The sequence below is a fragment of the Mustela erminea genome, chromosome 19 (genome assembly GCF_009829155.1).
Source record: "Mustela erminea isolate mMusErm1 chromosome 19, mMusErm1.Pri, whole genome shotgun sequence".
Classification (NCBI taxonomy): Eukaryota; Metazoa; Chordata; class Mammalia; order Carnivora; family Mustelidae; genus Mustela; species Mustela erminea.
Window position 1 is genome coordinate 10,624,692 of NC_045632.1, and position 23,509 is coordinate 10,648,200.

Here is a 23,509-nt window from a genome sequence, read left to right on the forward strand (position 1 = left end):
GGTGGGTATTAGAGAGGGCACGTATTACATGTAGCACTGGGTGTGGTGCAAAAACAATGTATACTGGGATGCCTGGGTGGCTCAGTTGGTTAAGCAGCTGCCTCCGGCTCAGGTCATGATCCCAGCGTCCTGGGATCGAGTCCCACATCGGGCTCCTTGCTCCGCAGGGAGCCTGCTTCTCCCTCTGACTCTGCCTTCCACTCTGTCTGCCTGTGCTCGCTCTTGCTCTCTCTCTCTGACAAATAAATAAATAAAATCTTAAAAACAAACAAACAAACAAAAAAACAATGTATACTGTTAGGCTGCAAAGAAATAAAAAAATTAAGAAACCCTATGGAATAAATAAAATTAAAACTTAAGAAACAATTTCAACAGATGCAGACTAAGCACTTGTTAAAACACACAAACAATTCATAAAGAACTCCTCAAACTCAACACACACAAAACAGGCAAACATATAAAAAAATGGGCAGAAGATATGAACAGACACTTCTCCAATCAAGACATACAAATTGCTATCAGACACATGAAAAAATGTTCATTATCACTAGCCCTCAGGGAGATTCAAATTAAAACCACATTGAGATATCACCTTGCACCAGTTAGAATGGCCAAAATTAACAAAACAGGAAACAACATGTGTTGGAGAGGATGTGGAGAAAGGGGAACCCTCTTACACTGTTGGTGGGAGTGCAAGTTGGTGCAGCCACTTTGGAGAACAGTGTGGAGATTCCTCAAGAAATTAAAATAGAACTTCCCTATGACCCTGCCATTGCACTCCTGGGTATTTACCCCAAAGATACAGATGTGGTGAAAAGAAGGGCCATCTGTACCCCAATGTTTATAGCAGCAATGGCCACGGTCGCCAAACTATGGAAAGAATCAAGATGCCCTTCAACAGACGAATAGATAAGGAAGATGTGGTCCATATACACTATGGAGTATTATGCCTCCATCAGAAAGGATGAATACCCAACTTTTGTAGCAACATGGACGGGGCTGGAAGAGATTATGCTGAGTGAAATAAGTCAAGCAGAGAGAGTCAATTATCATATGGTTTCACTTATTTGTGGAGCATAACAAATATCATGGAGGAAAAGGGGTGTTAGAGAGGAGAAGCGTGTTGGGGTAAATTGGAAGGGGAGGTGAATCATGAGAGACTATGGACTCTGAAAAACAATCTGAGGGGTTTGAAGTGGCTGGGGGTGGGAGGTTGGGGTACCAGGTGGTGGGTATTATAGAGGGCACGGATTGCATGGAGCACTAGGTGTGGTGAAAAAATAATGAATACTGTTTTTATGAAAATAAATAAATTAATTAAAAAAAAAGAAAACAAAAACTCAGCAGAAATAAAAAGGTGTTTCCTACCATCTATGAAGGCATGATTAGCCATCAGTATCTGGACATCATAATGTGGGAACCCTCTTACACCATAGGTGGGAATGCAAGCTGATGCAACCACTTTGGAAAACAGTATGGAGGTTCCTCAAAAAGTTACAAATGAAGCTACCCTAACACCCAGGAATTGCACTACAGTGTATTTACACCAACGATACAGATATAATGAAAAGAAGGACCATATGCGTGCCAATGTTCACAGCAGCAATGTCCACAATAGTCAAACTGAGGAAAGAACTGAGATGCCCTTCAACAGATGAATGGATAAAGAAGATGTTGTTCATATATACAAGGGAATATTCCTCAGCCATCAGAAAGGATGGATACCCACCATTTACATCAGCATGGATGGGACTGGAGTGGATTATGCTGAGTGAAATAAGTCAAGCAGAGAAAGACAATTAGTATATAGTTTCACTCATACGTGGAACATAAAGAATAGAATGGAGAACATTAGGAGAATGATGGGAAAAATAAAGGTGGGGGGTGAAAATCAGAGTGGGGGAAAAACCATGACAGACTCTGGACCCCAGGAAACAAACTGAGGGTTTCAGAGATGAGGAGGTCAGGGTGATGCGTTAGCCTGGTGATGGGTATTGAGGAGGGCATGTGTTGCAGTGAGCACTTGATGTTATATGCAAACAATGAATCATGGGACACCACATAAAAAACAAATGAAATACTATACAGTGACTAACATGACATAATTAAAAAATTATATATATGTATATGTACTTGAAGTTCTTCTCTCTGTGATGATAAATGTTCCAAGTATGTTTCTTTTGAGCATTTGTATTCAGCACAGCAATCAATTCATAATTGGAGATACCAACTAATTAAAGGAAACAAAACAAAGGGAGAAGCACTGAAATGGATAGAATAATACTTGTATTCCTCCAAAATTTCACAGTTTGAGCATAACTAATGAATCATTGAACATTATATAAAAAACTAATGATGTACTATACCTTGGCTAATTGAATTTAAATGAAAAAAAAGGAAAAATTAATAAAATAAAAATAATATAAAGATGTATTGCCAAAATTGAAAAGGAGAGGGGGAGATGAACTATGAGAGACTGTGGACTCTGAGAAACAAACCAAGGGTTTTGGAAGGGAGGGAGGTGGGCGGTTAGGTGAGCCTGGTGGTGGGTATTAAGGAGGGCAGGTTATGCATGGAGCACTTGGTGTGGTACATAAACAATGAATATTGGAACACTGAAAAAATAAAATTAAATTAAAAAAAACAATGAAAAGGAGCTTTCCAGATTCACTGCATACATGGTCAATATTTAGAAGTCAATTGCATTCAGAATTTGGGTTCTGAATGAAGATGAAGTAAGGGAATGTTGCCCTATTCCTTGAGTTTATAGCTGTTAGACTCTATTTGTATTTCTGACCTCCAGAATTTTAACATAATCTATTTATATTGTTTTAAGACACCAAGTATGTAGTCATTTGTGACAGCAGCAGTTGGAAGCTAATTCAATGACTTCAATATTCTTTGGATTAGTGTTTCTGTTATACATTTTTCTTTCTCCTACTTTTTATAATGTGGTTGAATATACAGAACATAAAATTTACCATTTTAATCACTACTAAGATATATAATTCAGTGGCATGAACTACATTACCAAGTTAGACAATCATCATCACTATCCATTTCTAGAACATTCTTAATATCCCAGTGAAAAGTCCCTACCCATTACATAATTACTCACATGTGCTTTTGCCACCAGCCCCTGTCAATCTCTGCTCCACTTCCTGTCACTTGAATTTGCCTCTTCAGGTCATATAAATGGAGTCACACAAGATATGACCTCTGTGTCTGGATATTTTTTCTTAGCATAGTGTTTTCGAGGTTCATCCACATTCTTTATTCTTTTACTTTTAACCTATTTACATCATTACATTGGAAATGAATTTCTTATAGACGCAAATAGAAGAGTCTTGCTTATAGTTGTTTTTCTTGAACCCATCTTACAATCTTTGTCTTTTAAGTGTTGTGTTTAGACTGCTGACATATAATGTAAATACAGATGAGATTGTTATTAGATCTCCATTTTATTTTTGCTTCTCTCCTCTTTCATTTGTTCTACTATTTCCATTATCTGCCTTTTCTTGGCTTTAAGAAATCTTTTTAGGATTCCAATTGCATATCCCTATTGCGGTTTTAACTATACCTCTTGGGTGCTGTTAAGCAGTAATCTAGATATTATCATATGCATACTTAACACAGTCAAGTTAGAATTAGTATTTTACCTCTTCAAGTGAAATGTAGGAACCTTAAAACATCTAAATGAGGGTATCCTCACCCTTTTACATTGTAGTTGTTATATGTATTGTATCTAATGACACTTTCAGGATGTGTCAGGCCCCATGGGACCAGGCACAGGTGGGTGTGCCCTCCTCAGAAATCCTGCTTCAACCCAACAAGCCCACTGGGCAGCTGGGGGATGCAGAGGGGCAGGACTGATAATGACCAATGTGGGAGGGCCCTCGGGGTTGCAAGCGGGGAAATGAAAGAAGGGTACCCTTGTAACTCTCCATTTGATTCATTTCTAGGGGGCCTCCCCAAACCCTTCCTCTGGGCTGATCCCAGCCCCATGGTCACCAAGGGGAGCCCTGTGACCATCTGGGGTCAAGCATCTCTGCAGGCTGATGTCTACTCTCTGTATAAAGAGAAGGTCTCTGAACCCTTCTTTGTGAAGACCTTGCAGGATTCCAGCAACAAGGCCAGTTTCTCCTTTGCATCCATGAGCTCACATGATTCAGGGTGATACCATTGTACATATCAGAGCAGGAATAGCTGGTCACAGCAGGGTGACCTCCTGACCCTAGTAGTGACAGGTAAGGGCAGGAGCTGGCCCCCTCCCACTGGCACACCTTCTTCAAGCTTAAGGGAAGAGAGTGTGGCCTCAGGAGGATCTTTTGCTCACAGTCCACACCAGGGATAGGTGGGTGATGGCCCTCTTTAGCACACTACCTCCTTCTCCCTCAGGAGTGTAAACTACAACTCTTTTTTTCATTTCCTACCAATCACTCTATCTAGATGGCAAACTGAATGAGTAATTGGATTTATGTTAATTGTGGTAATCCTTCCTCCTAGAGAGATTGCATGGTGGATTGCAGAAATCCCACCATGTCATTCCTTAAAATAATAGATGGACAGATTGAAAAATAGAAATTGCTGTGGAAATATATAATCCCAAGTCAGGGACCAGAAGGAGTTGGTTAATGTGTGGGGACGAAAAGGTGGATCCTGCTGTTCACTTCTCCACCTTCCTGATTTTAAAAACTTATTATTTCTTTGAGCCAGTGTAGCAGCTCACCACCAGGCTGTCACTTCGAACACCACTGGGTTCCCTCAAACAGATGGTAATTCTGGAAAGCTCTACCAGCTATCATCAGATGAGCAGAGAACAGCTCTATGAGTCCAGAGAGGGTAGAGGGAATGTCTTCCATTATCTGTTTCCAAGTAGTCTCTCTTTTTATCCCATCTATTCAGTGATTCAAAACCAGATTTTGTGTTCTATAAGGAACAGAAGTATACTTCAAAGGATGTGGTTAATAAATATGAAGGAGAATGTGTATATATATATAGAAGTGGACCAGCCTGTGAGGGTGCACATACGTGTGGGTCCATACCTGCTACATGAATGCAGTCTCATGTCATGGGAGTGAGACAGGCAGGGACCGGTCAGGGGCAATCACTATTGGTAGAGAGGAGATTACCAGCTTAATGGCACAAAAGTCCACTACAAACAAGAAATGTTCTCTCCACACATTTCCTACATGCGAACCATTTTTACTCCTCTGGACATTCTCAACATACAGTTCCCTCAGTGTAATGCTCCAGATTTTCTTCCAGGATTTACCCCACTCAGTGGTGAGGATCTACCTTGCTGAACAGACAGTCTTCTATCTCTCAGATTTATCTCCTCGTTGCATCTTGGAGTCTTCTCTGACAGAGCTGCTTGAAAGAGAAGCACCCCGAGAGCCATCAGGATCACAGCAGACATGCCCATCTGGTTGACATTCTCCACTGTGTAATCCTGGCTGTTGTGAGACTAGAGGTTGTGGCGGTCAGGGCAGACTAAAATCACCAGGGATCCCTGCATGTCCACTGGGGTCAACTGCATCTTTGAAAGGATGTGACCCTCTGACCCCAGGCAGATAACCCACAATTCCTCCTCACTCACCTCTCTTGGAGTCTCACTTGTTTTGTGATGTTCTGTGGGTATCAGCTACAACAGAGAGTCAAATATAGAGCCTGTGGTTGAGGAGACATAGGAATGCCTAAGTATTCCCTTCCCTCATTTCTAGGGAGTTCCTGAAACTAACTAATACCATCTCAATCCCTTGAGGTGAACATCTCCAGTGTCTCACCTTCCATCTAATGAGGAGGCAAAAATAAACATGTGAGACTTTATTTTGTCCTAAGAATCAGAAATCAGATGTCTCTGTTCATCTGATGATAGCTGGTAGAGTTTTCCATAATTACCATCTGTTTGAGGGAACTCAAGGGTGTTCAAAGTGACAGCCTGCTGGTGGGCTGCTACACTGGCTCTAAGAAATAATCAGTTTTTAAAAAGCTGTCCTTCATGGCATTTTACCTTTACTTTAGTGTAAATATGCCCATCATGGCCAATATCAAGGACCTCTGTGAAGGTACTGTGTGCCCAGGTGGGAGTCATGATACACTCTTTCACATGTAAGTGTGATCTAGCCACCGGCACACCTCACTGGTGACCCCAACATGCTTGTATGCCTTCTTCTATTTTATTTTTCCCCTTTATTTTATAAGTAGACTCTGGGTCCAGCATGGAGCCCAACACAGGGTCTGTAACATGAACGTGAGATCAAGACCTAAGCCAGATCAAGAGTCAGATGTTTAATGGACTGAGCCACCCAGTGGCCCCTCCTTCTATTTTAAACATTTATTTTATTTATTTGAGAGTGAGAGAGAGAGTAGGGGAAGGGGACGATGGTGAAGCAGAGGGAGAGGGAGAGAGTCTCAACCTGACTCATCTCTGAGCATGTTCACTGACACAGGGCTCAATCTCAAGTCACTGAGATCATGATCTGAACCAAAACCAAGAGTCAAACACTTCACTGAGTCACCCACCACTGTGCCCCTTCTTCTGGCGCCCAGAGTCTCCTTGGACTTGGGAATGTGGGCACTGCTGACACTTTTGCCTTTCTCCCTTCACAATCCCATGGGTGAGTAAGCATTCTTCACTTATCATTGCTTACAGGTGTTCTTCCCAAATCTATTTTTTTTCTGCTCAAAGGTCAGCTTCCGTCAATTTCCTTCACTCCACCACGAGATATGGAAACACAGATTTTATGGACACTTCCATCAACACCAGTACCTGCCTGTTTTGTCTCCATCTGTAAAACACCTGACTATTGGCCAATGCGACTGTTGCCTGACACCCTCCTCACTGCTTTCCTTCTGGAACTCACAGTACCCAGTGTCCTTCCTGTTCCCCAGATATCTGCAGGCTTTCATTTCAGTCTGTTTTGTACCCCACAAAACATCCTCAGCATTGTCTTCCAGTTTCATGTTCTGCTCTTTAGCTGTGTCTTCTCACAGATGAAACAAATACTTGCATTCTGTTGTATCAAAGATTTATTTATTTATTTATTTTTATTATGTCCAGTTAGCCAATATATAGTACTACATGTTGGCTAAGTTATTATTATTATTATTTTTTTTTACCTCCAGAGTATTTGACTAATTCATTTCCAATTTCTATATTTTTCCACAATATAATTTGTTATTACTTCAAAAATCCAATGTTCACTTTTTCAGTATTTCATGTGCTTAAAGGAAATGAGTTTCCCATATTCTGGCTGTTCCACTGGACTATGATTGACGACTCTGCACACCGTTTTCCATAGCACTCTTTATCACATTGGTCCACTCTCTGATGTCCATTCCTGTTGGACACTCACTTCCCACACTCTTGAGTTCCAGACATAGTTGCTCCCAGAGCTGTCCTGAAGCTCAGGACTGTAAGGAGTAGATGGTCACAGCTCCAATTACCCCCTGGCATCCATCTTCCAGCTTAGAAATGGAGCTTGGATGTGTCTGACAGGGATGGCTCCCATGGGAGCCACATACTCATACATGGGCAAGACACCACTGGGGGTGGTGCACTGGATGGAACCATTCCACACACACACACACACACACACACACAGAGGATGCGGCTCAGTGTTGACCTCTGGGCTGGGTCAGTGGGCATAGACATGTCAGTGCCCACTCCACACAAGGTGGAAGGGTCACTACTTCCACAGTCAGCCAGAAACTGGATGCCCTTCCTGCCTGTAAAGACCTGGCTACCCACCTGACCTCAGAGAGGCAGAAATCAAATTTGACTACCCCCAACTTGACCCCAGGCACTGGTGGTCACTCAGTTTGGGCCTCTGTTCTATTGAAGTCCCCAAATTCCAGAAATGTTTGTTTCTCTTTTCTGAAATAGGCTGTTGTCAATAATTTCAGAAACATGAGTAGCTTTTCTGAGTGCTAACAGCTCATGGTGTCTCTTGAGAGATGTATCACGGGTCCACCTTCACTGTGGGATCTGACACATGGACCTCTTTGGTCTTAACCACACCCCTCTTAATCAGGTCAGGAATCTAACAAGATTCATCCCATCCACATTCCAGGTCCCACTGACCCCCCAACCACTCTGAGAGTGGGGTTCAGGACAGCAGGCTACAGACCAGGTCACTGTGCTCAAGATCACCTGGGCAGTGGACACTGGAGTAGTAATGGCATGAGAATCAGCTCTGTCTCCCATATCAGAGCACTCACCCAAATATTGTTCCCTACAGCTTACAGGCAAGACACCAGGGTGGGGAGCACAACTCTGCCCCTGCAGCAAGAGGTGCCGAGGAGCCAGGAGGAACTCACATAGGCCTGTGCCCATGAATGGGGTGTGGACCATATCACAGGAAAATAGAGAAGTCCTTGGAGGCTGTGACAAAAAGGAAGCCCACACTCCGGGGCCAAGAGAGGGGCCGTGCTTCCTTCCCTAATTGCCCGTTTTTCTCCTCTTGGCTCATTGCCACCGTGACTGTGACCTGGGCCATTCAGAGACATCACACACATGTCTGTGCTGACATGAGCTCACCAGCACAGCAGGAGCCCATGTCCTCTGCAGCGTCTCTGAGTCTGGGGACCCGTCCATGGTGAGGACCAAGGGTTGTGGGGATGAAGGAGACTCATGAGGGAGGCTCTGGGAGGGAAGGACCTTCCCTGATCCCCTCACATGGAGGGTGAGGTCCCCCTGCTGCACTGTCCTGGACACCACAGCCAGTCTAGGCCTGGGGAGGGCCGTTCCCCTTCCTATGAGGCTGCTGATGTGACAACTGTATGACAGGCAGGACTGGCCTCTGTGTGGCCACGCCCTTTGTGTTTGTCTGTCCTGTGGTCACAGTAGGCCCTCCGTCTGCAGAGCCAGAACCAGAGAAAGGAGACACCATGACCCCCACCCTTACGGCCCTGTTCTGTTTCGGTGAGATCTGAGGAGGGGAGGGGACGCCCTAGTCTGGGAGGGACCTGCCCCACAGACAGGTCATGGTCTCTTGGAGACTCCAAGCACAGGAGGCTCATGGGGAGGGGGGGATCTGCTAGAATTTGGGGCAAACCTCTCACAGGGACTCTCTTCCAGGGCTGAGTATGAGCCCCCAGACCCAAGTGCAGACAGGTGAGTCTGTCCCCAGGGGCCCCAATCCCACCTCCTCACTGGGGACAGTGGTCACCCACCAGGAAGTGGGGGATGGAGACCAACAGCTCTGGGCTGACAGAGTGGGATGTCTTGGGGTTTGGTGCTGAGCTGGGACCTGGGAATGCGGAAGGTCTGAGTCCCAGCCTCTGTTTCCTTCCAGGCACCCACCCCAAACCCACCATCTGGGCTGAGCCAGGCTCTATGATGCCCTGGGGGACACCTGTGACCATCTGGTGTCAGGGGAGCCTGGAGGCCCAGGAGTATCGCCTGGGTAAAGATGGGGACTCATGGAATTGGGACTCACAGAAGCCACTGGAGCCCGGGGACAAGGCTAAGTTCTCCATCACACACATGACAGATGTATATGCAGGAAGATACCGCTGTGACTATTTCAGTCCAACTGGCTGGTCAGAGCCCAGTGACACCCTGGAGCTGGTGGTGGTGACAGGTGCGAGCCCACTCAGAGTCCCAGACTCAGACTCTACCCTCAGGAAGGGGGAACTCTCAAGGGTCTCCCTTACACAGCCCAGCCTGGGGATAATGTGAGGGTCTGAGCCCCATTTAACACCACTCTCTCCTCCTCTCCCAGGATCCCAGGACCAACCCACCCTCTCAGCCCTGCCCAGCCCTGTTGTGACCTCAGGAGGGAACGTGACCCTCCAGTGTACCTCATGGATGGGAATCCACAGGTTCATCCTGATGAAGGAAGGAGAGCGCCAGCCCTCCTGGACCCTGGTCTCCCAGGCAGCCCCTGGTGGGGGAACCCAGGCCCTGTTCCCTGTGGGCCCTGTGACCCCCAACCACAGGTGGAGGTTCAGATGCTATGGCTATTACAGCAACACCCCCCAGGTGTGGTCGTACCCCAGTGACCCCCTGGAGCTGCTGGTCTCAGGTGAGAAAGTCTGACTATTGCCCCATATGTGTTTTGAGGAGCCAGATAGTTAACAGGGACTATGCTCCCAGGGAGCCCCAATGAGAGGGTGGGTGAGGGGACCATGGGGACTCGCAGGTCAGCATCACTGAGGTTGATGGACAGTGAGACCCGGGGGTCAGAACAGGAGAAGGGGAGGCCCGGGGAGACTCAGCCCCTGCTATCCATGGCTCATCTCTCCCAGGTGTGTCGGGGAAGCCCTCCCTTCTGACCCAGCAGGGCCCTGTTGTGACCTCTGGACAGAACCTGAGTCTCCAGTGTTGCTCTGATGTCGGCTACAACAGATTCGCTCTGTCCAAGGAAGGGGCACCTGACCCTCCCTGGCAGCTTGGCCGGCAGACCCAGGCTGGACTTTCTGGGGCAGACTTCACCCTGGGCCCTGTGAGACCCTCCCACGGGGGCCGGTACACATGCTACGGTGGACATACCCTCTCCTCCGAGTGGTCGGCCCCCAGTGACCCCCTGGACATCCTACTGGCAGGTGAAGGCTCACAGCATCAGTCAGGACCCCAGATTTTGCACAGGTCCTACCAGGGGACCCCCAAGTGGTGGTGGCCAGGACCAAGGCTGTGGGGTCCCCAGGGAGAGAAAGACAGAGAGAGACAGGGGATGGGATGGCACAGACTTGGAGGACACAGACAGACGCACTTCAGAACAAGGACTGGACAGCCCCTCACCTGCCCTTCCTCTCTCTAGGACAACTGCCTTTCACACCCTCCCTCTCAGTGCAGCCAGGACCCACGGTGGCCCCAGGAGAGAATGTGACCCTGCTTTGTCAGTCACGGAGCTCTGTGGACACTTTCCTTCTGTCCAAGGAGGGGGCAGCCGATCCCCCGCTGCGTCTAAGATCACAGTACCGAGCTGGGCAGCACCAGACTGAATTCTACATGAGTTCTGTGACCTCAGCCCAAGAGGGGACCTACAGGTGCTACGGCTCTGCCAGCACCTCCCCCTACCTCTTGTCACAGCCCAGTGACCCCCTGGAGCTGCTTGTCTCAGGTGAGCGGCCCTGACCCTGTCCTGTCTGAGCTCTGTCAGCTCAGGACACACGTCTCAGGAAAGCCTGACACAATAACAAACATGGGTTTCAAGGGGTCTCCACAGAGGAGGGTCCTGCCCTGGAGAGGTTGGGAAGATCCACAGTGTGCACCCAGGTCCCCCATCCTGCAGTCTCAGCAGAGTAAGGAGTAGTGGCTGCATGGGGGGTGAGTGAGGACAATGGTGAGTGGACAGCGCATCCCACTCATCTCCTGTCCCTCCATAGCTGAATCTGATCCGCGGTGTCAGCCCCACGGACAGTGTCCAGAACAGAAAACTCCGCACCTGCGGACACTGCTCGGCCGCCCCTGTGCTCATCTGGGGGCCTCCATGCTCCTTGGTGAGCACCTGACCTGGGAGTGTCGATCCAGGCTCACAGGAGTCCCCAGGGAGGCTGCACCCCACGTCCATATGCAGCTGGTGACCACTCTGCGTTGTGGGTGGACGCTGGTCCAGTGTCCCTGTGTCTGCTTCTCACACCTTCTAGAGAAGCACCTGCAGATGATGACAAAGGGAACTCGGGTGACAGGGACACCAGACTCAGAAACCAGTCCTCCTTCTCCTGTGTGCATTGGGTTAGATGGATTCACAGGGTCCTTGTGGGGCAAAAGCTCTGGGCACTCCTGGGTCTTAGCACATTTTCAATGAGTCTCATTTATCTTTTTGGTTTGTTTATTGGTTGGTTGGTTGGTTTATTTACTTATATAGCTCTTCTTCCCATCTCGATCCACACTGCATGCAGGCAATAACTGGGTGTTCCTCTGACCCAGTAACTGACTGTCACCTTCCGTGGATACATATTTATATGTCTGTTGTAAATAGGCACCCACAGATCTCTCTCCCTCTCTCTGTGTGAGTGTGTGTGTATGTCTAGCACTGTGGTATCTGTAAGTATTTGAAGAATGAATTAATGAACATAACCAAGGAGGAATACTGTAGGTACAGAATGAAGTGCAGACCCTGAAGGAAGGGAGCTGGTTGACATGGAGGGACAGGGACCCGACCCCAGACATGGGCCCCTCTCTTCTCCTGACAGTCAGGAGCCCCTGGATCCAGCCCCTTGTCCTTGAACGCTGCTGGGACCTCGGCTACTGAATAAGTGGGAACTGTCATCTGCAGGGACATGAGCCCAGGAGGTCTTGTGTCCCAGACAGAACAGAGAACATGCAAGGACATGATTTCTGTCCTGGGAGGCCATTTTTCTCTGCAACCCTGAGCTGGTGGGGCACAGCCAGAATCTATCCTGAGTAACTCAGAAGCAGAGTCTGAAATCAAAGAGAACAAGGAGGCTGAAGGAATCCAGTGAGGAGAGCAGAGGAAAGCCCCCTAGTGCAGAGAAGGGCTAGTTCAGGAACTGTACAAAAACCACATAGTGACAGGCTGAGGGATAAAGGCACAGAGCAGAGGACAGGCAAGACAGGGGTCTCTAGCTCCTTCCATCGGCTTCCATCTTCCCTGCAGAAGCAGCTGGCACCGTGAGCCCACCCCAAAACAACTCAGACCCCAGCAGTGGTGAGTAGGAGAAAATCCCAGTGATGGGGCTTATATGGAGGGGGTGTCCTGTCTGGGAAAGCAGGTCCCCTGGGTGGATATGCAGGATATGGGTGATTTGGGTCCTCTCTGCCCTCTGCAATCTCTCTGTCCTCATTCCTAGCCTCAGACTCCAGAGATTACATGGTGGAGAATCTGACCCGCATGGGCGTAGCTGTCTTGATCTTGGTGGTCCTCGGGATTCTGCTGCTAGAGGCTCAGCACAGCCAGAGAAGGACTCCAGACTCAGGCAGGAGCTAAACACAAGGGGGAGCAATGCCACCATTCCATGTGGCAGAGCTGTGGGCATGCATCCCAGGTGCCCAGAGGGATCTGGAGGAAAGCCTGCAGCTCACCCTCTCTGATCTCTCTGCTGACAACATTGAGGGGGAGCATGGTTCAGGTGCAGGAGGTGCACCTGGGCTGCTCCCTGTCCGGGACTCGTCCCTCGTGCTCTGTGGTGTTTCCCCTCCTGCATTGTTGGATATCCTGGCTTGCCCCTCCTTCCTCATCCCTGTGAGTTGAGGGTTCGTAACATAAAGCGCGGCTGGTTCATACCTTCCTACAGTGGCAACTCTGGTCCAGCTTCGTGGGATACATTTTCCTTCACTTTCCATTTCCATTTTCCCTATTGTCCACTATTGTCCTCCATTCCTCAGCCAAAAACACAGACTCTGTTTTCATAAGTAAATAAGTGGGTGAAAATCAGGTCAACTTTGGAACAGATGAATCCAAAACCATTCCCCGAACCCTCTCTGGACTCACAGAGCTCTTCTGTCCTCATGTGGCAACACCTGGTGGAATCTTCCAGAAACACCATCATTTTGAGTGAGCTCAAGGGCCTTTGAGGTGTAGCCAGGTGGAATACTCCAAGGAATAAATGGGTTTTCCTTTGTTGTTGTTGTTGTTGTTGTGATTTGAGCGGCTTAGAGTTTCATTCTGTGAGGCACCTGCCTTGGGCTCAGGTCATGATCCCAGGGTCCTGGGATGGAGTCTTGTGTTGCAGGATGCCTGCTCAGTGGGGAATCTGCTTCTCACTCTGTCCCTCCTTCCCATTTGTGTTCGCTCTCTGTCCCCCTCTCTCTGTTTCTGTCTCTCTCTCAAAAATAAACAAATAAAATCTTTAAAATAAATAAATAAGTAAATGAATGTACGAATGAAGATAAAGTTGTGTGTAACCGTCCCTCAGAACAAGGTACTGACCAAACATGCTTGATTGTGGCACAGCAGGGGCCCGTGGGGAGAGGATGATACATGTCCTTGCAGTGGAGCAGCTGGGGTTGCATGCCTGCTCAGGGCGGTACTTCTGTTTTCTCCCCTTCTCCAGAGATCACCTGTAGTTAATTAGATGATTCCTTCAAATGCCTTTACTCAACCACTAACCCCATCCTTCTTGGTCAGGCATATATGGTTTATCTATAATCTGCTTCCTCCTTTGTTAATTGTTATCTCGTATCTAACAAATACGGGACTGAGGAGTTGTTCTGGGCTGCAGTCTCCGCACCTGTTGACCCCTGCTCCCACTCTCTGGAAGCAGACTTGTGCCTCCTTCTTCCCCCGAATGCTGTTGGGAAGTGGCAGTTGTGATTGTGGCTTCTCCTGTTTCTTTGCATGTTTATGTAAGGTAAGTTATGAAATACTTCATAATTGTATACATTTGAGCAAGGATTTAGCGTAAAAATTGATTTTGTGCACTCACCACATCTAATGAATAGATTTGTAAATCTGATAATCTTATGCAGATTTTTTGTTATTTAGTCACCACACAGTACATCATTAGTGTCTAATGCAGTGTTCCAAGGTTCACTGTTTGTGTACAACACCCAGTGCTCCCTGCAACACGTGCCCTCCTAAATACCCATGACCTGGCTTACCCAACCCCACCTTCCCCTCTAAAACCCTCAGTTTATTTCTCAGAGTCCTCACGGTTCATCCCCCCTCCGATTTACCCCCTTATTTTTCCCCTTCCTTCTCTTGATGTCCTCCATGCTATTCCTTATGTTCCACATAAGAGTGAAACCATGTGATCATGGACTTTCTCTGCTTGACTTTTTTTCACTCAGCATAATCTCCTCCAGTCCCGTCCATGTCAATACAAAAGTTGGGTATTCATCCTTTCTGATGGCTGAGTGACATTCCATTGTATATATGGACCACATCTTTTAATAGTGACTCTGAATTACATGGGATTAATGCTCCAATCAAAAGACACAGGGTATCAGGTTGAATAAAAAAGTAAGAGCCATCCACATGCTGTCTAGAAGAGACCAGCAGAGTTTCACTGACTTGTGGAGCATAAGGAATAACATGGAAGACATTAGGAGTAGAAAAAAGAAAAGGGAATTGAGGGAAATTGGAGGAGGGGATGAACAATGAGAGATTGTAGACTCTGAGAAACAAATGGAGCAGTTTGTAGGGGGGGAAGGGAGAGCCTGGTGGTAGGTATTGAGGAGGGCAGGTATTGCATGGAGCAATGGGTGTGGTGCATAAACAATGAACCTTGGAACACCCCCCAAAAAAAGTTTTATTCAGATCTTAAAAAATCTGAAAATACAGGAAGAAATCGACAACCTGAATAGACCGATATCTAGTAATGAGATTGAAGCAGTGATCAAAAACCTCCCAAAAAACAAGAGCCCAGGACCTGACGGATTCCCTGGGGAATTCTACCAAACTTTCGAAGAAGAAATAACACCTATTCTCCTGAAGCTGTTTCAAAAAATTGAAGCAGAAGAAAACTTCCAGACTCTTTCTATAAGCCAGCATTACCCTGATCCCCAAACCAGGCAAAGACCCTACCAAAAAGGAGAATTTTAGACCAATATCACTGATGAATATGGATGCTAAGATTCTCAACAAGATCCTAGCCAACAGGATCCAACAGAACATTAAAAAGATTATCCACCATGATCAGGTGGGATTCATCCCTGGGCTACAAGGATGGTTCAACATTCGCAAATCAATCAATGTGATAGAACAAATTAATATGAGAAGAGAGAAGAACCACATGATCCTCTCAATTGATGCAGAAAAGCATTTGACAAAATACAGCATCCATTCCTGATTAAAACGCTTCAAAGTATAGGGATAGAGGGAACATTCCTGAACCTCATCAAATCTATCTATGAAAGACCCACAACAAATATCATCCTCAATGGGAAAAAGCTTGCAGGCTTCCCGTTGAGATCAGGAACAAGACAAGGATGCCCACTTTCACCACTCTTGTTCAACATAGTATTAGAAGTCCTAGCAACAGCAATCAGACAACAAAGAGAAATAAAAGGTATCCAAATTGGCAATGAAGAAGTCAAACTCTCTCTCGTCACAGATGACATGATTCTTTATATGGAAAACCCAAAAGATCCACCCCCAAACTACTAGAACTCATACAGCAATTCAGCAACGTGGCAGGATACAAAGTTAATGTGCAGAAATCAGTGGCTTTCTTATACACTAACAATGAAAATACAGAAAGGGAAATTAGAGAATCGATTCCATTTACTATAGCACCAAGAACCATAAGATACTTGGGAATAAACCTAACCAAAGAGGTAAAGGATCTGTACTCGAGGAACTACAGAACACTCATGAAAGAAATTGAAGAAGAAACAAAAAGATGGAAGACCATTCCATGCTCTTGGATCAGAAGAATAAACATTGTTAAAATGTCTATACTGCCTAGAACAATCTATACTTTTAATGCTATTCTGATCAAAATTCCACCGGTATTCTTCAAAGAGCTGGAGCAAATAATCCAAAAATTTGTATGGAATCAGAAGAGACCCCGAATCGCTAAGGAAATGTTGAAAAACAAAAATAAAGCTGGGGGCATCACGTTACCTGATTTCAAGCTTTATTACAAAGCTGTGATCACCAAGACAGCATGGTACTGGCATAAAAACAGACACATAGACCAGCGGAACAGAGTAGAGAGCCCAGATATGGACCCTCAACTCTATGGTCAATTAATCTTCGACAAAACAGGAAAAAATATACAGTGGAAAAAAGACAGTCTCTTTAATAAATGGTGCTGGGAAAACTAGACAGCTATAAGTAGAAGAATGAAACTCAACCATTCTCTTACACCGTACACAAAGATAATCTCAAAATGGATAAAAGACCTCAACGTGAGACAGGAATCCATCAGAATCCTAGAGGAGAACATAGGCAGTAATCTCTTCGATATCAGCCACAGCAACTTCTCTCAAGATATGTCTCCAAAGGCAAAGGAAACAAAAGTGAAAATAAACTTTTGGGACGTTATCAAAATCAAAAGCTTCTGCACAGCAAAGGAAACAGTAAAAAAAACAAAGAGGCAACCCAAGGAATGGGAGAAGATATTTTCAAATGACAGTACAGACAAAAGTTTGATATCCAGGATCTAAAATGAACTCCTCAAACTCAACACACATGAAACAGGCAAACATATCAAACAATGGGCAGAAGATATGAACAGAGACTTCTCCAATGAAGACATACAAATGCCTAGCAGACACATGAAAAAATGTTCATCATCACAGCCGTCAGGGAGATTCAAATTAAAACCACATTGAGATATCACCTTACACCAGTTAGAATGGCCAAAATTAACAAAACAGGAAACTACGTGTGTTGGAGAGGATGTGGAAAAAGGGGCACCCTCTTACACTGTTGGTGGGAATGCAAGTTGGTGCTGCCTCTTTGGAGAACAGTGTGGAGATTCCTCAAGAAATTAAAAATAGAACTTCCCTATGACCCTGCAATTGCACTCCCGGGTATTTACCCCAAAGATACAGATGTGGTGAGAAGAAGGGCCATCTGTACCCCAATGTTTATAGGAGCAATGGCCATGGTCGTCAAAGTATGGGAAGAACCAAGATGCCCTTCAACGGACGAATGGATAAGGAAGATGTGGTCCATATACACTATGGGGTATTGTGCCTCCATCAGAAAGGATGAATACCCAACTTTTGTAGCAACATGGACGGGACTGGAAGAGATTATGCTGAGTGAAATCAGTCATGCAGAGAGAGTCAATTATCATATGGTTTCACTTATTTGCGGAGCATAACAAATATCATGGAGGACAAGGGGTGTTAGAGAGGAGAAGCGTGTTGGGGTAAATTGGAAGGGGAGGTGAATCATGAGGGACTATGAACTCTGTAAAACAATCTGAGGGGTTTGAAGTGGCAGAGGGGTGGGAGGTCGGGGTACCAGGTGGTGGGTATTATAGAGGGCACGGATTGCATGGAGCACTGGGTGTTGTGAAAAAAATAATGAATACTGTTTTTCTGAAAATAAATTAATTAATAAAAAAAGTCAGAAAAAATGGAAAATAATAAGTAAGTAAGTAAGTAAATAAAATAATCTTTGATTTCCTAGATTAAAAAAAAAAGAAAAAGTTAGAAAACATTGCCTCATTCCAAGTACAGGAGAGTACCCAATGATAAGGAGTTGGGAACATGCCTGCTGGGGGGCTCTCCTCCTCCCTCACAGAGATGAAGCCCAAGGCTACACGAAGTCCCTGTCTCCTTGTGCTTGAGGATGTGGGCCCTGCCAACGCTTTTACCTTTGTCCTTTCAAGTACCCTTGGGTGAGTAAAGCAACCCTTATTCATGATTCTGTATAAGCGCATGTTCCAAATCTCTCTGCTTTTTTCTTCTGCTCAGCTTCTGCTCTGATTCCTGTCAACTTCCTTTGCTTTATCAGGAGATATGGAGACACAGATCTCAAGGACACATCCATGCATACCAGCAGGCTGCTGCTCTATCTGTGTCTCTTTACAACACCTGAACACTGGCCCCTGGGACTGTTGCCTCACACATTCCTCACTGCTCTCTTTCCAGACTCATGGTATCCACCATCCCCCTGTTCCCTGGGTATCTGCATGTTCTCATTTCAGCCTGTCTGGCATCAGACAAAGCATCCTCAGTGTTGTCTTCCAATTTCGTGTTCTGCCTTTCAGCTGCATCTTCTCACAGATGGAAGGATCAGTCACAGTAAGTTTTTGTTTTTCTCTTTTGCCTCCAGAGAATTGAATTAACTCACTTCCTGATTTCTATCTTCTTTCCATAATATAACTTCATTATTGCTAAAAACACTCAATGTGCTCCAATTTATCAGTAGTTCACATTTTTAAAATTAATTTATTTTTTTTCAGTGTAACAGTATTCATTGTTTTCGCACCACACACAGTGCTCCATGCAATCCGTGCCCTCTATAATACCCACCACCTGGTTCCCACAACCTCTCACACCCCGCCCTTCAAAACGCTCAGATTGTTTTTCAGAGTCCATAGTCTCTCATGGTTCACCTCCCCTTCCAATTTACCCCAACTCCCTTCTCCTCTCTAACACCCCTTGTCCTCCATGATATTTGTTATGCTCCACAAATAAGTGAAACCATATAATAATTGACTCTCTCTGCTTGACTTATTTCACTCAGCATAATCTCTTCCAGTCCTGTCCATGTTGCTACAAAAGTTGGGTATTCATCCGTTCTGATGGAGGCATAATACTCCATAGTGTATATATATGCATCACATCTTCCTTATCCATTCGTCCGTTGAGGGGCATCTTGGTTCTTTCCACAGTTTGGCGACCATGGCCATTGCTCCTATAAACATTGGGGTACAGATGGCCCTTATTCTCACTACATCTGTATCTTTGGGGGCAATACCCAGTAGTGCAATTTCAGGGTCATAGGGAAGCTCTATTTTTAATTTCTTGAGGAATTTCCACACTGTTCTCCATGGGCTGCACCAACTTGCATTCCCACCACCAGTGTAAGAGGGTTCCACTTTCTCCACATCCTCTCCAACACATGTTGTTTCCTGTCTTGCTAATTTTGGCCATTCTGACTGATGTAATGTGGTATCTCAATGTGGTTTTAATTTCAATCTCCGTGATGGCTAGTGATGATGAACATTATTTCATGGGTTTGATAGCCATTTGTATGTCTTCGTTGGAGAAGTTTCTTTCCATATCTTCTGCCCATTTTTTTGTATGATTGTCTGTTTTGTGTGTGTTGAGTTTGAAAAGTTCATTATAGATGCTGGATATCAACCTTTTGTCTGTACTGTCATCTGCAAATATCTTCTCCCATTCCGTGGGTTGCTTCTTTGTTTTCTTGACTGTTTCCTTTGCTGTGCAGAAGCTTTTGATCTTGACGAAGTCCCAAAAGTTCATCTTCGCTTTTATTTCCTTTGCCTTTGGAGACATATCTTGAAAGAAGTTGCTGCGGCTGATATTGAAGAGGTTACTGCCTATATTCTCCCCTAGGGTTCTGATGGATTCCTGTCTCACGTTGAGGTCGCTTATCCATTTCAAGTTCATCTTTGTGTACAGTGTAGTTCACATTTTTAACATAAAATGAGTTTCCTATATTCCTACCATTTTATGTCCTGGACTATGATTGACGAGTCTGCACACAATGTTCCTGAGCACTCCTTATCACATTGGGGTCCCTCTCTGATGTCCATTCATGTTGAACACTCACCTCCTACACCCCTGAGTTCCAGAGACAATTGCTTCCAGGGGTGGCCTGAAGCTCAGAACTGTAAGGGGTGGGTGGTTACAGCTCCACTAACCTCTGGCATCCACTGTCCCAACATAGCATCTGAGCAGGGATGTGTCTGGCAGGGATGACTGCCATGGAAGCCGCACCCTCACACATGGACAGCTGCCTGTGCAGGGTTTCACTGGACAAAACTCTTCCACACACACACACACACACACACACACACACACACACAGGGGACATGGCTCAGTGCTGATGTCTGGACTGGGTTATTGGGCATAGACATGCCAGGACCCACCCCACACAAGGTAGAAGGGTCACACTTCTTCCACAGTCAGTGAGACACTGGATGCCCTTCCTGCTTGTGATAATGTGGATGCCTGTTCTGGTCACACAGAGGCAAAAATCAAATTTCATGACCCCTCAACTTGATCCCAGACACTGGCAGTCACTCAGCTTTCACTTCTTTTTCTGTTGTGGCCCGTGTCAATTTCAGAAAATTTTGTTTCTCATTTTCTGAAAATATCTGTTTCTACGAATTTCAGAAACATTGTAAATAGCATTTCTCAGTGTTAAGAACACATGGGGTCTCTCAAGGATATGGAGAACCAACTGCAAGCTGACAGGGTCCTTGCAGTCTCAGGAGTCTTGCCAAGGGCTAGCTCTCACAATCCCTGCAGTTCATTCACTACTTGATTAGGATCACATTAGCTCTCACAGTCATGCTGACACAAACCTTGAGCTCCTCTGTAAATATGCTTTAGCAAAGTCTCTTGCTTGGAAGCAAGGTGGTCACCTGGCACTTGTGGTCCTCCAACCTCAATCTCCCTAATAAACATTCTTGTTATTGAAGTATAAAATAAAGTCTCTTGGGCATTTGGGGGCTCTACTCGGTCATCAGTCTGTGGAAAACTCCTGATCACAGTTCTCTCTCTTTTGTTTTTCATAATTCCCACCGTTTTCTCTCAGTCTTCCCTGGGACGTATCACAATGATCAATGATCTAACCTGACTGTGGGGTCTGACACATGGACCTCTTTGGTCTTAACCACACCCCTCTTAATCAGGTCAGGAATCTAACAAAATTCATCCCATGCACAATCTAGGTCCCACTGACCTCACAACCACTCTGAGGAGTAGAGTGAGGATAGCATGCTACAGACCAGGCCACTGTGCTCACAGTCACTTGGGCAGTGGACACAGGAGTAGTAATGACATGAGAATCATGTCTCTCATATCAGAGAGTCTCTCATATCAGAGCACTCACCCAAGTATTGCTTCCTATAGCTTACAGGCAAGAGCCCAGGGTGAGGAGGATGTCTCTGTCCCTGGAACAAGGGGGCAACAAAGAGCCAGGAGGGACTCAAAGAGGCATTTTCCCATGAATGGGGTGTGGACCATGTCACAGGAAAACACAGAAGTCCTTGGAGGCTGTGACAGAAAGAGAGCCCACACTCCAGGGCCAAGAGACGTTCTGTGTTCCCTTCCCTTTTTGTGTCTATTTCTCCTCTGGGCTCATTGCCACCGATATCTCAACTTGAGCCATTTGGAGACATCACACGAGTGTCTGAGCTAACTTGAGCTCCCCAGCACAGCAGGAACCCATGTCTTCTGCAGCAGCTCTGGTTCTGGGGACCTGTCCATGGTGAGGACCAGGGTTGTGGGGATAAAGGAGACCCATGGGGGAGGCTCTGGGAGGGAAGGACCTGCCCTGGTCTCCTCACTTGATTGGGCATCACAGGGAGCCCAAGGGTTCCCCTGCTGCACCGTCATGGACACCAGAGCCAGGCTAGGTCCCTGGGCAGGGGTTGTTCACCTTCCTATTGTCATATCCTGCATACGTGACAACCCCATGATAGGACAACTACCTCTGAGAACCACACCTTGTATGTCTGCATGTCCTGTGGGCACCGTGGTCTCACCCTCTGGCACAGTCGTCTCACCCTCTGCACAGCCAGAGTGAGGGAGACGAGACACCATGACCTCCACCTTCATGGCCTTGCTCTGTCTCGGTGAGATCTGAGGAGGGAAAGGGAGTCCTTATTTGGGATGAAGCCACCCCAGAGTCAAGCCCTGGTCTGTCAGAGACCCCAGGCTCAGGAGGCTCATGGGGAGAAAGGGTTCTGCTAGGATTCGGGGCAAATCTCTCACACGGACTGTCTTCCAGGGCTGAGTGAAGACCCCAGGATGCAAGCACAGGCAGGTGAGTCTGTCCCCAAAGGTCCCAGTCCCACCTCCTCACTAGGGACAGGGGTCACCCAGAAGGCTGCTGGGCATGTAGAACAGCAGTTCTGGGATGACCCAGGGGCACTTCTGGGGGTTTGGCATTGAGCTGGTACCAGGGGATGGGGAAAGTCTGTGTCCCAGCCTCTGTTTCCTTCCAGGGACCCTCCCCAAACCCACCATCTGGGCTGAGCCCAGCTCTGTGATGCCCTGGGGGACACCTGTGACCATCTGGTGTCAGGGGAGCTTGGAGGCCCAGGAGTACCACCTGCATAAAGAGGGGGACTCATGGAATTGGGAGACACGGAAGCCACTGGAGTCCGGGTACAAGGCCAACTTCTCCATCACATACATGACAGATGTATATGCAGGAAGATACCAGTGTGACTATGAACGCCCCAATGACTGGTCAGAATACAGTGACCCCCTGGAGCTGGTGGTGACAGGTGTGAGCCCACTCAGGGTCCCAGCCCCAGACTCTGCCCTCAGGAAGGGGGTGGGCTCTCAGGTGTCTCCCTCTTACAGACCAGCCTGGGGATACCTTGGGGGTCTGAGCCCGATTTAACACCACCCCATCCTCCTCTCCTAGGATCCCATGGCCAGCCCAGTCTCTCAGCCCTGCCCAGCCCTGTTGTGACCTCAGGAGGGAACGTGACCTTCCAGTGTGCCTCACGGATGGGATTCCACAGATTCGTCCTGATGAAGGAAGGAGAACGCCAGCCCTCCTGGACCCTGGGCTCCCAGCCAGCCCCCCATGGGCGGACCCAGGCCCTGTTCCCTGTTGGACCTGTGACCCCCAGCCTCAGGTGGACGTTCCGATGCTATGGCTATTACAGCAACACCCCCCAGGTGTGGTCGGACCCCAGCGACCCCCTGGAGCTGCTGGTCTCAGGTGAGAATGTCTGACTGTTGCCCCGTCTGTGTTTTGAGGCACCTGACAGTTAACGGGGACTCTGCTCCCAGGGCTCAGAGCCCCCATCTGGGGCACAGCCTGTCTCTGCATCTTCTTCCAGAGCTGATGGCCCTTCCAGATTGCCCTTATTACCTGAATTCCCCCGGCCATTGTCCTCCCTCCCCTCCCCCTACAATGTCACTGTCATTTTGCGAAAGGACCCATGCCCCAAAGACAGGGTGGGAGAGGGGACCACGGGG

At 46.9% G+C, this 23,509-nt stretch overlaps 2 protein-coding genes across 21 annotated transcripts in view; both read left to right on the plus strand.

The window, feature by feature from the left end:
• LOC116579282 (leukocyte immunoglobulin-like receptor subfamily A member 6) overlaps nucleotides 1-23,509 on the plus strand; it is a 355,647-nt gene that overhangs the window by 289,425 nt on the left and 42,713 nt on the right. For 12 of the 13 annotated variants that reach the window (XM_032324437.1, XM_032324444.1, XM_032324445.1 and 9 more), the window contains exons 3-4: nucleotides 22,519-22,803; nucleotides 22,947-23,249. In XM_032324437.1, coding sequence (XP_032180328.1) covers nucleotides 22,519-22,803; nucleotides 22,947-23,249 — 588 coding nt within the window. Of the gene's footprint in view, nucleotides 1-22,110; nucleotides 22,147-22,301; nucleotides 22,338-22,518; nucleotides 22,804-22,946; nucleotides 23,250-23,509 lie in introns of those variants that run through there. The other variant, XM_032324440.1, reaches the window with a different exon arrangement.
• Nucleotides 8,479-13,534, plus strand: LOC116579292 (leukocyte immunoglobulin-like receptor subfamily A member 6). Of its 8 annotated transcripts, none has more exons than XM_032324481.1 (9): nucleotides 8,479-8,600; nucleotides 8,792-8,926; nucleotides 9,083-9,118; nucleotides 9,300-9,587; nucleotides 9,729-10,031; nucleotides 10,767-11,069; nucleotides 11,335-11,448; nucleotides 12,570-12,620; nucleotides 12,763-13,534. In XM_032324481.1, exons 2-9 carry the CDS (start codon nucleotides 8,893-8,895, stop codon nucleotides 12,897-12,899), a joined length of 1,266 nt encoding a protein of 421 aa, XP_032180372.1. In that variant the 5' UTR covers nucleotides 8,479-8,600; nucleotides 8,792-8,892; the 3' UTR covers nucleotides 12,900-13,534. The 8 variants fall into 8 exon arrangements, with proteins under 8 accessions (XP_032180372.1, XP_032180378.1, XP_032180371.1 ...); XM_032324487.1 differs by lacking the exon at nucleotides 11,335-11,448 and adding an exon at nucleotides 10,255-10,551 and having other exon boundaries at nucleotides 8,849-8,926; XM_032324480.1 differs by having other exon boundaries at nucleotides 8,849-8,926.

What these genes read in the sequence shown, in the direction of transcription:
- LOC116579292 (XM_032324487.1), top strand. Translation starts at nt 8,893, where the DNA reads ATGACCCCCACCCTTACGGCCCTGTTCTGTTTCG. An exon ending in TACGGCCCTGTTCTGTTTCG is followed by an intron (nt 8,927 to 9,082) that starts GTGAGATCTGAG and finishes ACTCTCTTCCAG; the next exon opens with GGCTGAGTATGAGCCCCCAG. An exon ending in CCTGGAGCTGCTGGTCTCAG is followed by an intron (nt 10,032 to 10,254) that starts GTGAGAAAGTCT and finishes CATCTCTCCCAG; the next exon opens with GTGTGTCGGGGAAGCCCTCC.